Raw genomic sequence first — 13,555 nt, 5'->3', positions numbered from 1 at the left:
CTCCACTTTAAATATGAGAAAAGTAAGGCTTAGGGAGATGAAACTACTCATCTAACCCATAGAGCTGGTGAAAAGGAGACCCACAGTACAAACTGGGGCAGGCTGGCTTCAGTCACTTTGTGCTTAAACACTACACTGTAGGGTGATCTGTTGCCACAAAGAAACATCATTTTCTACTCATTCTCCTGGTATTATACATCTAGGTGGTTTCTGGTCTTTTGCTATGCATGTAACTTTAAATTTCTGCTGAGTTAATTAATGTGTTCCTTCAACAGCCCAGTGTTCTTCTTTCTGCCCCATCTCATTGCTCATTTGTCACAGAGTTGGGTGATTAGCACACACAGCTCTGTGGGTGGGCTGATTTACAAACCCAAATGCTGGGAGTCCTCTCCTTCTGAAAAAAAGGGGGAAAGAAAAAAGAGGCATTCATCCAGGAAACCCACCTGGTTACATCCTGAAATATAAATGCTTATCCAAAAGAACCTTAAAGGAAAACATTTAGCTGGTGATTGAAACGGTTTAATACAGAAAACCATGCAGCACACAGCAGCAGTTCTATCCAGCATTCTAAAATCATTTCAAAATATTTTTCAAGGCGTTTGTAAATTCCTTGCCAAAATAGATGAGAAACACTACACTTGGCAAGACAAAGTTTAACCCACAAGACAAAGTTTAACCCACAAGAACTCAACCAACAGTTTATAAAGATTAAAGAACACAATTTTATATGTGTATATAATCCACCAGAAAATCATTTCAGAACATGAAATATTTGAGATGCTTCTTAACACTGCCCCTATATAAATGCTTTGTGTCCAGGAACTTAAACTCTTTAGACTCCTCCAGCTTTCCCAGCACTGTCATTCAAAGACCCCTGAAAGATCAGGATTTTCAAACGTTCCTAAGGCTTGGGTAGGAAATACATTTTACATTTTGGCCCAGTTTATGCCCACACATGTGTGCATACACAGTCATACACACACCCATACACATTTAACTGAGATAAATTTTTCACAAAATAATGCTTATCCTCACCATGTGCAATTACTATTTTCTCTTCTATTCTATTTCTTAAAAGTTCTGGTCCCATACAAAATTGATTTCATGAGGGCTTAAAGGGTTGCAACCCACAGCTGAGAAACCCTATGTTCTAAAGGATGTAAATTAAAGCGCTCTCACCAGAAGATCTGCATGAGGAAGAATCTGCAATTGGTGTAATAGAAAGCATATGTGATTTGGAATTAGACAGACATGGATTCCAATCTCAACTCTGGTTTATAAACCATCTGCCTTTGGGCAAGTTACTTGATCTCTCTTTGACCCTCCATTTCCTCTCCACGGCCCTCTGGGACTGCTGGGACAATTCAATTAGAGGACACTCATGGAAGCACCTACCACTTAGTTACATTCATTCCTCCAACAAATATATATTGAGCACCAGATGTTGTCCTAAGGGATAGGCAGACAGAAGTGAACAAAACCATCAATACCCCTGCTTTCATGGAGCTGGCATTCCAGGGGGCACAGACAATCAGCAAATTAACATAGAATATATCAGGGAGTGAGAAGGACTGTATTAATTTCCTCTTGTCGCTGTAATGAATTACCACAAACTTAAAGGTTTAATCAACACGAATCTATTATCTTACAGTTCCAGATGTCATAAGCCCCAAACGGGTCTCACTAGACTAAAATCAAGGTGTTGGCAGAGCTGTTTTCCTTTTGGAGACTCTAGAGGAGAATTTATTTCCTTGTCTTTTATAGATGCTAGAGGCTGCCCACACCCACTGGTTTATGGCCACCCTCCATTTCCAAAGTCGGCAACATTGGGTTGAGTCCGTCTCACACCTAATCACTGTGACTCTGCTTCTATCCACACATCTCCTTCTCTGGATTTGACCCTCCTGCCAAAAACCACCATGGGTCTTCTAGGAAGGACCCATGCAGCTGGACTGAGCCCACCGGATGGTCCAGGATACTCTCCCCATCTCAACATTCTTACCTTAATCACATTTGCAAAGTCCTTTCTGCCATGTAAGGTAACATATTCACAGGTTCCCGGGAATACAAATAAAAGTCACCTGTAGGGGTGTTCCTGGTCATCAGTTGTGAAAGCCTTTGTGCTGACATAGTCACTCTTCTCCGTTTCAGCCAATTACATACAAGCTCAAAGGGGTTGTGGTTTTTGGTCATCTGTAATGCTTGGTAATTTGTCTCTCGAGCCCAGGCTTCAGAGCAAGTTATAGCTACTGAGCGAGCCTAGAAGACAGCCAGGGATGTGCATTCCAGGGGCCTTTAATTGGTCTTGCCCTGTCAACACTTCACGTTTAGTAATTTTCCAGAATTTGTCATTAGTGTCTTTACTAATGAGCTCTGGGCACCAAGTGGGAAGAAAAAACTTTAGTGAAATTTGGAAAGATTGACTTGTGGTCTGAGGATATGCCCAGAAATGTGATAAAGACAAAAGCCCAAAGCTTGAATCAAGTTATGTTTGCAAACTTGGGGGGCACTCAGACCTCAGGGTGCGTCCTTCACAAGCATCAGAGTCTCCTGTGTGTCTCTTCTTCTCCTCCATTCATGAAGCTCCAGTTTTGAATTAAGGGACTGCAGAGTCACTAATCCCATCATGACCATGTTGACAGTGTTGTGTCGTTCACATGACTGAAGAAGCACGGAAAGTTCTGTGAGCCTACGGCGGCTAGCCACGGGTCTGGTTTCATATGTAATCTTGGTGCATTTGTTTTATTTCAGGGAAAACTCGATGCCTTGTGGGTCCTGCTGAGGAAAGGATATGATCGTGTGTCTGTGATGCGTCCACAGCCAGGAGACACGGTAGGACTCGTTAATTCATTAATGGTGTCTCTCTCTCTCTCTCTCACACACACACACACATATTCTTTTTCTCTCTCCATCTTTGTAGAGCTAAAATAACTTTGGATTCTAAAACAGAGCTAGAATAACTCCAGATTTACAAATCCAGCTATTATTTCATGTTGCGACAAATCAGACATCGATTTTCAAAATGTTGGTTATTACAAGATCTTGAGTTTTGATTTGCTTTTCTGAAAAGGATTTTGACAGTAATATGTTGGGCTTAACTTCCTAGAATTTGAGCTTCTCAATGTATAGGCACAGTGAGAGAATAAAGCAGGACTGGCCCCTACTTGGGGCAGTTTCAGGAGGGAGCTCTGCTGGCCGCTGGCCACACAAGCCAGTGGTGCACCACAGAGTACCAGCACTGCAAGGATGGGGTGAGGGCAAGGAAGGGGCCACAGAAAACGCCTACCATCTTCCCAGCAGGTGTGGGGCCCAGCTAGCCCAGGACCACAGAGGGATCTTTCACCCCAGGTGAGGATTTGTCTTGGCATTGTCAAGGCTAAGCTTGGAATATCTCTAGTCAAGAGCAGTCCTGAAAGATAGAGCCAGCGGAGACCTTAGAAACCATCCAGCCCATGGCTTCATTTTGTAAATGAAGAAAGAAAAACAAACAAAAACAAAAATCACCTAATTGCATTCTCCGAAAAACAAGAGAAGTTGAATAGCTTGTTCTGTTTCAAATAGTAAGTAACAAGTAACTTACACTGGAAACAACCTCAGTTCTGCCGAAACAACACTATCACTATTTCTTCATGTAAGAGCTAGTCTCTCTTCCTCAAGTTTTACAGATCAAAACTCGGGACCAAGTTTTCCCTCAATTACCAGCAACCTGCATCTTCCATCCATTTCTTTGGGAATCAGGCACATTAATCCAAAAGCAAAATAAAAGTATCTCATTTAGAACTCCTTTCAAATCAAGCAGACTTGGGTTTGAACGGCCTTTCCTTCCTGGCTGGAAAGCTCCAGGCAAATCACCTGACCTCTCTGAACTTCATCCTTATAAAGTAGATGGCACGGACTTCTTCCTACTGTGGCTGGTTGAAGAAGTAATGTTTGTAAAGCATTTGGCCCACTGTTGAACACATGGAAATGTTCAATCAGGATGGGCATGGTGGCTCATACCTGTAATCCCAGCACTTTGGGAGGCAAAGGCAGGTAGATCACTTGAGGTCAGGAGTTCAAGACTAGCTTGGCCAATATGGTTAAACCCCATCTCTACTAAAAATACAAAAATTAGCTAGGTATGGTGGCACATGCCTGTAATCCCAGCTACTCAGGAGACTGAAGCAGGAGAATTGCTTGAACCCAGGAGGTGGAGGTTGCAGTGAGCCGAGATCGCACCACTGCTCCAACCTGGGCAACAGAATGAGACTCCATCTCAAAAAATAAAAATTTTTTGTTAAGAAAGAAATGCTCGGGCCGGGTGTGGTGTCTCACACCGGTAATCCCAGCACTTTGGGAGGCCAAGGCGGGTGGATCACAAGGTCAAGAGATCGAGACCATCCTGGCCAACATAATGAAATCCTGTCTCTACCAAAAATACAAAAATTAGCTGGGCATGGTGGTGGGCACCTGTAATCCCAGCTACTTGGGAGGTTGAGGCAGGAGAATCACTTGAACCCAGGAGGCGGAGGTTGCAGTGAGCGGAAATTGCACCACTGCACTCCAGCCTGGCAACAGAGCAAGATTCCGTCTCAAAAAAAAAAGAAAAAGAAAAAGAAAAAAAAAATGCTCAGTCAATGACAGATATCCTTATGGTCATTTACTCTGTGCTGTTCTGCTGTCTGGGGATGGTTGATACAGAACTTCAAGCCATATTGCAGTTGGTGTGTATGGTCTCCTGACTGTCCAGCATGACACAGCTAACACTAGAGAACACTAGAGCAGAGCCCGATAGACAGGCCCTGCTACCCCCTCCCCTTGCACCTGGTGACAGTGGGTGGTTTGTAGCTGAGAAGATTTGGTCTAAAGTTTCATAGTTTATGTGAGCCACTGCCCAATTAGCTGTTTCTGCTGTGACTAGGACGGCAGGCAAGTAAAAACGTGAAACCAGCTCATATAAATGCTGGGTTGACTTGGCCCTCATCGCATATGGAATTTGAGCTTTTGTCTGTGACAATCAACAAGACCAAATTTCTATATGAAATTTTAAATACAAACCCTACAGTTAGGAGAAACAAGCATAGGCCATAAAGTTAGTACTCTGGGAGGCGTTTGGTCTTATAAAGTATACATTTGCTTTCTATGGGAAGTGAAGAAATTTTTTTAGCATGCATGAGACTCCTCTGACAGATTGAGAAAAAAAATAATAATAAGATCCCTAAACTAAGGTTCAGTAGTACTATTTTTTTGTGACAAGATGCTGATACAGTGTATGACCCCATTTTTTTTTTTCACAGCAATTGAAAAACATCTCCACTAAAATATGTTAACATTCCATTTTCCACTGACCAGTTTGGCAGAAACCAATTCATAAACTGGGTCAACCTAAGAAGTGGGAGGGTTATAGGAAAGAGGCTGGATAGAAAGAAATATTATCATTTGTAAGACAGAAGAATCAATGCTGTTTGGGAGCAAAAGGCTGGTTATATAAATCCAAGAACAATGGAATGAAAATAAATGGAACTTCCTCTAATGAATCACACTTAAATTGAATCTCTTATTTACCAATTCTGAATGAAAGTTTGTATTAACAGCTGAAGATGTTCCATCTGTTTTTGAGAGATATAATACCACCTTGAACTTTTATTCTCCAGCCATGCAAAATAATAGATTTGAGATATAAGAAGCTTAAGAATTTGGATACATTTGAACACACTCTCAACACTGTTACAAATTATGATTATCCAGTTTACTTTTAAGTGCCCTTTCTTTATGGAAGTCTTGCTAAAATAAGATACATGAGAGAAATCGATACAGAAAATTGTGTCCTTGTTGCCGTGGCAACAGCCACACGATGTACACATGGAGTTACACAAGAAAGGTTACAGATGAGGTAAGAACCAGAATTCATAGCTGCCTATGGCTACTCAGGAAAGAATTCCAGGGGAGGCAAGGGGGGCAATATTGTAGCTCTGTCTACATGCTTCTTCTGTTTTGTTTTGCATAACCTTAGGAGACTCACTAGAGAGGCCTGCCTTGCTTGCATGGTGGTGAGTCTGTAAGAATTCTTCAGCACTGATTTATGGAGCTGACCACATTTTCCATAAACTCAAAATGACTCCATCCAGGCATGTGCCCGTGAACAAGAGTCACAGGTTCTGAATTTTTTCTTTAAAACAAAACAAAAACAAAAATCACCTAATTGCATTCTCAGTTACATTCTAAGTTGCTTCAGACACATGTTGACCTCACAGAAACCTGGAAAATTTTCCTCCTCAGTTCCTGTCTCCTTCATCCTCCCCCCAGCTACTCCACCCCAGCCCTCCAGATGCAGACACAAGCCCACCAACAGAGCCTCTGAGGCTGCTGAAAGGCCTCCAGCTCAGCACAGAGCAGGGACTCAGGGAGCCAGAGCCTAGAGCCACCGCCCTTCCCTGGGATTGGCACCCACCTCCTCAGAACCATCCAAGCCCCAGGTCAGGGGTGGCAGCAGGGAACACGAATGTTTTCCATCTGCCATCACCCATCTCCCTCTTTTTGCCTGCGGTGGGCTCATGGTCCCATTGTTCCTTGGAGCCCACCAGGAAATGCTTGGGCAAACTTAAAAGGGAAAGTGCCAAAGGAAACCACCTAAATAGCAAACCAGTAGCACATCTGATTCTAAGATTGTTAAAATTTACTAAGCACATGGTGTCCCCTGCTCCCAGTATGTAGCCACCACAGTGCTCCTTGTAAAACCAAACCTCAACACACCATGCCTCCACTTCAGACTTGCAAAAACTGTGGGAAAACCCAGAATCCTTAGCTTGATTTAGAAAGGCAAGCCTTTCCATTTCATACGCTACTTACCCCACATTCCTTCATCACCTCCAAATCGGCTCTGAGCACGTGGAATTAATTGCTGGTCATGCCCTGAACATGCCAGGACATTTTGTGTCTCTGTACCTTTGCTAGGTTTCTCTGCTTGGAATGCCTTTCCCATCCTCTCTACTGAGTGAACCTAGCTTGGAAATATTGTTCATTGTTCCCGCAGTTTCCTGTAAATACAAAAAGTTGCTGGCCAGACTCATGCTTGAAAGGGGGCATTGCCCAAGCAGAACACGTTTGACAGAGCCTAGGTGAGAAGGTTTGGAAGTTAGAACCTCTGTCCCAGGATGGTCCAGGATGGTCCCCAAGGCTTCCTACACAGCTTGGCCACTCTTTGAGTTCAGAAAATTTGCTCATCTTTCAAGGGCAAATGGTTGAAGGAGTTTAGAATGTTCTGAGAAAGAACGCTTCAAGGGGTCATGAGAGCTTTTTAACTTACTTGGTCCATGATGATATGGTGTGTCATTCCACTTTGCAAGCTGTTTCTTATCACGTCACCACTGTCAAGGAATAATCTTTCCATGTCACTACATATCCTTGAATAATATCATTTTAATGACCATGTCATATTACATTGCATATCTTCCCTTTTTGGAGATTGATTTTCAAGTATCTATTATTATAAATGAAGCTGCAGTCAGTATCCTTATTGCCAAATAATTGTGCACATTCACAAATGTTTCCTTAGAATAAAAGGTCCAGCTTTCTACTGGATCAAATAGTGTGCAAATTTTTAAAGCTTTGATACAAACGGCCAAATAATTGCCCTTCAAAAGATTATACAAAATAACCCTCACATTAGCCCCCTATGAAACGCCCATCTCCCCAGATGCTCCTCAATATTATTAACGTACCTATTTGATTGACAGGTGCTAATTTGTATTTTTTATTATTACTGAGGTAGAATGATTTTTTTAATGTTTACTTTCTCGTTTGTCAATTGGTGTGACTTGGCTCATTTTTCCACTGGATATTTTAGTGTTGGTTTCCTGTGATCATTTTCTTAACCCATCTTCATTCATATATTAATCAAATGTTTTGAAAGCCTACTATGTATCAGATCCTGTGCTTGCATTAAGTATGTGGTACTTAATCCTTATGACATTTAAAGTCTAAACATGTAATATACGTCCAAAGTTTTTTCTAGTTTGCCATTTACCTTTTAACTTTTTAGAAATATATTGAAGTTTTCTACAATTTTACAGTCAAATCTATAGACATTTATGATTCCTGCCTTTTGTTTCAAATTTAGAGAAGCCTCCCCTACTTCAAGAGAACATACATTTTCACGAAAATTTTCTTCCACACTTCTACCCCCTCCGTCTGTTTTTGATGGTAATGCGAATTGTCACCTTTTCTGCATCTTCCTGAGTATTTTAGTGTAGATTTGGGAAAGGCTCCTTTGGAAGCTATGGGCCATATGTTATATTAAACGAGAAGTCCTAGAAAATTATCTTAAATGCCTTGAAGTGGATGTATTAATAGAAAGTGACTTGGATTTACTCTGGGCCATCCCATTGAACAGAGCTAGCCCCACAGGTAGAAACAACGGTGAAACAAATTTCGTCAGAAAGAATTGAAGGACGCAAGTTTCAACAACATTAGTTACCAGAGACTAATGTTCCAGGTAACTAATGTTACCAAACACGGATAAGACAAATTAACCACTAGACCAGGACATAGGGGATTCCTGTAGCAGATCAATGGTTCTCAAACTTCAGCATCAGAATCACCTAGAAGGTTTGTTAAAGCACAGCTTGCTGAACCCATGCTCGGAGTTTCTGATTCAGAAGTTCTGGGGTGGAGCCTGGGAATTAGCATTTCTAACAAACTCCCATGTGATGCTGATGCTGCTGGTCTGGGGATTACACTTTGAAAACCAGTAAGATAAGGAACCAAACAAACTTCAGAGTACCTCTCACCCTGAGAGTCTGGGGTCCTAAGCAATATTTCTATACTGCTTTGGCCACCAAGCCACCCCTTTTCTATATTTCTCCATAGAACACCTATTGACACAACTGGGGAATAACTAGTCTACCTTAAATCTAAATATTAAGCCTCAGTGAGTTGTGAAGAAATCCTTCCCATCTTCACATATTCTGTTCCTAGATTACTAATTTCAAACACAGAAACATAAGGGAATTCAGAGATCAGAGCGTGGACTCCAGTGGTTTTCAATGTGTTTGCACATTGTTATCACCTAGAGAGCTTTAAAGGTCCCCCCCTAAAGGTTCTGTTTAATTGTTCTGTGATGAGGTCTGGGCACTTGTAGAATCACCTGGGAATCACAAAACCTCCCCAGGCGATTCTAACGGGCATCTAAGGTTGAGAAGCAGTGAGGTGGTCCAATTCCCTCTTTTTCACTCAGGGCAGCATCTTCTCTTTCCTTTTTGAAACAATTTAAAAGCAACTCTCCATGTTCCTTCAGAAACCCCAAGAGTAAGATAGGCTGATCACACTCTTCATGGGCTTTTAACAGTCCTTTTCCTATCAGGAAGATGGTTAATCTAGACTGAGGCTGCCATGTCATTGCTACTGCTTGAGTAAAGAAGATGGAAAAGAGAAAATAGAACTCAGCCTCATATGTCTTTTCTGGATAGAATTCAATCATCTACCAACCAGCCTGAGCCCTCCCCAGTCACTTTTACTCCAGATCGAACTCCATCCCACTTCACGTGCTCCCAGAGAACACACTGGGTTTGGATGTCATCTGTTTTCAGATCTGGCATCAGGAGGCTGGTACATTCCATTACTATCTGCAAGAACAAAATACTAAAGCTCACTCAGGGCTTGTTTTGCAAGCCTGGATCTCCTTGCAACCAGAAGAGACCCAGGGAAACACACACGTAAACGTACATAAACAATGTTTGAAACTCATCTGAAGCCTCAGAGGTTGTGAAATCCTCCCCAGCTGTTTCCAATAAGAGCGTGAGGCCAGTCACATGGGCACCATGTCTCCCTACTGTCGCAGAGGCGAGAATAGCCTGGGCAGGTTATCCTCCAGGAGAGAGGTTATCCTCTGCCCAGTCCTTCTAAAGCAGATAAGCCTCCTGTAGCAGGCCTCAGAGAAAGTGTCTGCACTCTTGCATTCTCTCTCCTCTCTTCTCTCTCCTTCACATTTCCTGCATTCCCTCTTTCTTCTAACCCCTTTCCTTTTTTTCTTTTCCCTGTTCACTGCCAATTTCTAAGGCCTGCCATGGCTGCTTTCCCTCAACAAAAACCAATTGCACTCCCACTAAGAATCCATTTCTGGGCTGAGCACTAGGGATATCCATTAGCAGAGGACTAAACTCTGGTTTCCAGGAGTTCATGTATGTATGTAAGTATGGTGTGCAAGAGAAGAGAGTGTCATGCACTGTATGAACTGCAAATGCTTACAGAAGCATAAACCCATTCACAGTAACTTGGGGTAATGATGATCTCCATTTTAAAGAACAGAAATTGAGGCTCAGGGAAAATTACTAACTTTTCCAAGGACACACAGCTGGTAAGGAGGTCTGGGGCTTGAATTTAGGACTTTCAGACTTGAAAGTCAACACTAGGGATTCCTGAATTCCTTCATGCATTCAACAGATACTTGTTAGACGTCTTCTAAGAGCCAATGAGCACTGTATTAGTGCTTGATATTCAAGATTAATGAATGAGCCCTGTCCCTGCCCTCGAGGAACAGGAACAAACAGGAAGCTCCCAAACACTGCCTGGTGTGAAAGGCTCTGTGATGGAGCTGAGCACATGAGGTGTGGGAGCTATACCCAGGAAAGGCATCTCACCAGCCTTGGAGTCCAAATCCCTTCTTGAATGGACATTTAAGCTGAGACAAGAAGGGGGGATGGAGTTGGGGGGGTAGAATATTCTAGTGACAGGGAAGCTTGTGTACAGATCTGCAGATGAGACTGTGGCTCCTTCAGGGAAACACAAGGAGCAGGGTACAGAGGAGGACAGAGTGGGAGGCACTGAGAGGAGGGACTGTGGTGAAGAGGAACCTGAGTTGCCGGCCGTGGGAGCCTGCTCTGCCAGCCTGACGAGGCTGTACTCTACCCTGAGGACAGTAGAGACTTACTGCAAGAGTTTTAAGCAGAGGCGCAATCGGATGTGCATTTTAGAAAGGTCGCACTGGCTGCAGTGTGGACATAGCGGCAGTGAGAGAGGCTGGCAGCCTGAAGTGCAGAGTGGTGGGCAAGGAAGACAGCTTGGGTTCACAAGATGTTGAGCAAATAATCACAGATTTGGTAACTGCCTGGGTGTGGAGGATGAGAGGGTAGAAGGTGTGAAGGAGGACCTCCAGGATTTGGCCCACGTGACATCGCTGACTGTGCTGCCTGCCATTCACCAGGATGAGGACAGCTTTGAGAGGGAAGATGAGGACGTCGCTTTTTAACTTGTGGAGTTCGCAGTGCCTGTGGGACATCCAAACAAAAAGGACCTGCAGCAGGTCAGGACCAGGGGGAAGCATGAAGGCATCTAGGGCAGGAACTCTCTGGGTTGCTCACTGTCAGGGTTGTGTGAAAGTAGGGACCTGCGAGTACATGCCTCCTTAAATTTTGTGCCCTAGACACCTCGCATGCCTCACCCTAGTCAGGGGGCCGTTTTGCTCCAGTGAGAGTTTTGGGCTGCAGGCAAAGATCTGAGAGTCATTGGCCATGGCAGTTGAGACCAATGTGAATAGAGGGGAAACCAGGGAGAGGGGTAGAGAGAAGAAGTTAAGCACTGAACCCTGAGGGTCACATCCTTTAAGTCAGGGTGGAGAAAAAGAAATAGAGCAAGAAGACGACTAAGAAGGACCAGCCAAGAGAAAGAGAAGTTGTAAGAGGAAAGTCTGGGGTCATGGAAGCCAAGGGAAGATAATACATTATGGAGGAGGGTGGAGTGTCAAGTGATGGGAAATTAAGATGCAAACTGAGAGCAATCATCTAATAAGATTAGTAGTAAGGAGTTTATGGTGCCCTTAGTGACCCGAGCTCTGTGGGATGGTGGGGGGATGGGAGCAAAGCTTAACAAACAATGGGAGGGAGAGCCAAGGCAGTAGCTGGAGGAGATCTAGAATTGGAAAGAGTTCTTTGTCTTAGTAAGACTTGAGCGTGATTAAGTGCATATGGCAGAGATCCATAGAGGAAGGGGTTGAAGACAAGAACTCACTGTTAGACTGCAGGAACTCTTAGGAAAAGGGGTTGGAGGGCTTAGGAGGAAGTGCCAGTCCTCCTTAGTGACATGGGTTGTAGATCCCAGGTATGAGTGAGAGGGCAGGAAGTGAGGACATCCCTGTGGGAAGTGATGGGCTCTGTTCTCCCTGTGATGTGGCTGGAGGAGTGGAGGAGCTGGAACTGGAGCTCCTGGAAAGAGCCACACCTTGGGAACCCCATTGCTCCTGTGCTGGCAGCACTTCTCCACATTCCAGAGTGAATGTCTCAGGATTAAATAAAATGATAGGTATAAATAATTTGAAAAGATGGGAGCTTATTTTCTTCCCTTCCTTCCCCCTGAAAACTGCCATTGATTTCAGAGAATTTTAATTACCTCTTAACCTGTAGGAAAAACCTTTTCTCAGAATTATTTTATGTTCAAACCAGCAATGACCAAAAGAACCAAGTTATCTACATATTGAAGTCTTACGTGAAAGTCGTTTTTCTTGCACAATAAACAATTAAGTTTACATTAGCTCTTTATGTTGAGTAAATGGACATCTTCAGAATTCCTATCTGACACCAGGTGTAAGGTCCCAACAGATCTGGAGGGAAAGTCTCCTGACCTTTTATAAATTTTTGTAAGAAACGGATCATTTTAAGAAAAAGGAAGAAAAAAGAGCAAATTACAGGAAATGTTCCTAGAGGGTGTGATTTATTCTGGCACAGCCATCTTCCCTGGATGTTTGAATTCTCTGTAGTATTCATTCAGTTCTCACCCTTGGAAGCCTCTCCTTTGCTGTCTCATTGGAGGGGGACATGAGTACTTAGAATTTTTGGCTGAGTTAGCTGAATTTAAGGAATAAAAAGTTCAAAACACTCTCTGTCCACAGCAAAAACCAACTGTACCCAAAACCTGCAAAGTTAACTTTTTTCAGAGATGTTAAACCCAAAGTTGATGCTGCAAAATATACCATCTTGGGATTTTTTTTGCGCCAACTTCCTTCTCCCATGGTAGGAAGTGTCTCTGAGTAAATACGTATGAAAGCAATTGCTATGGTTGAGCAATTTTCCTCTCCCTCTCTCTTTCCCCCTCCCTCTCCCTCTCTTCCAATCCTCACAATCTGATCCCCCTTTTTCCACAAGCATTACACACTCACATTCACACACATTCCTCCTCCTCCTTATTATCACCATCATCATCATCATCATCATCATCATTTTGTAGCTTCTTTCAATTTCAACTTGTAGGACTTTCAACTTCAGATTGTCTCATCTCCCAAACAGCTGCAACAACAGAAGGTCGACTCCTGGAATCAGGTTGCAAATAGCAAACAGAGGAGAAGTAGATGCTAAGGCTGAACCAGACAGGGATGGGAATAAAGCAACCCTGTTCAAGTTCTCCGACCTCATTTTTTCCCTTCCAAACAAAATCAGGGTTGAGGGAGGTAGGGATTAGCTCTAGGGTCAGAATTTTACCCAAGTGTGTAATATTTTAGGAGGTTTGCTACTTTGTCTAAGCATGATGATCATGTCTAGCCACTTGACTTCTCCAGCTGATGGCACCAGAAAAGATCATCTCGAGGGAC

At 43.2% G+C, this 13,555-nt stretch overlaps 1 protein-coding gene across 1 annotated transcript in view; it reads left to right on the top strand.

The window, feature by feature from the left end:
- Positions 1 to 13,555, top strand: part of ANTXR1 (ANTXR cell adhesion molecule 1) — a 236,348-nt gene that overhangs the window by 177,698 nt on the left and 45,095 nt on the right. The window contains exon 17 of the mRNA XM_031008064.3: positions 2,752 to 2,832. Coding sequence (XP_030863924.3) covers positions 2,752 to 2,832 — 81 coding nt within the window. The remainder of the gene's footprint in view (positions 1 to 2,751; positions 2,833 to 13,555) is intronic.

This window comes from Gorilla gorilla, chromosome 12 (assembly GCF_029281585.2).
Source record: "Gorilla gorilla gorilla isolate KB3781 chromosome 12, NHGRI_mGorGor1-v2.1_pri, whole genome shotgun sequence".
NCBI lineage: Eukaryota > Metazoa > Chordata > Mammalia > Primates > Hominidae > Gorilla > Gorilla gorilla.
Note: the sequence above shows the minus strand (reverse complement) of the source record. Positions and strands in the feature narration are given on the sequence as shown.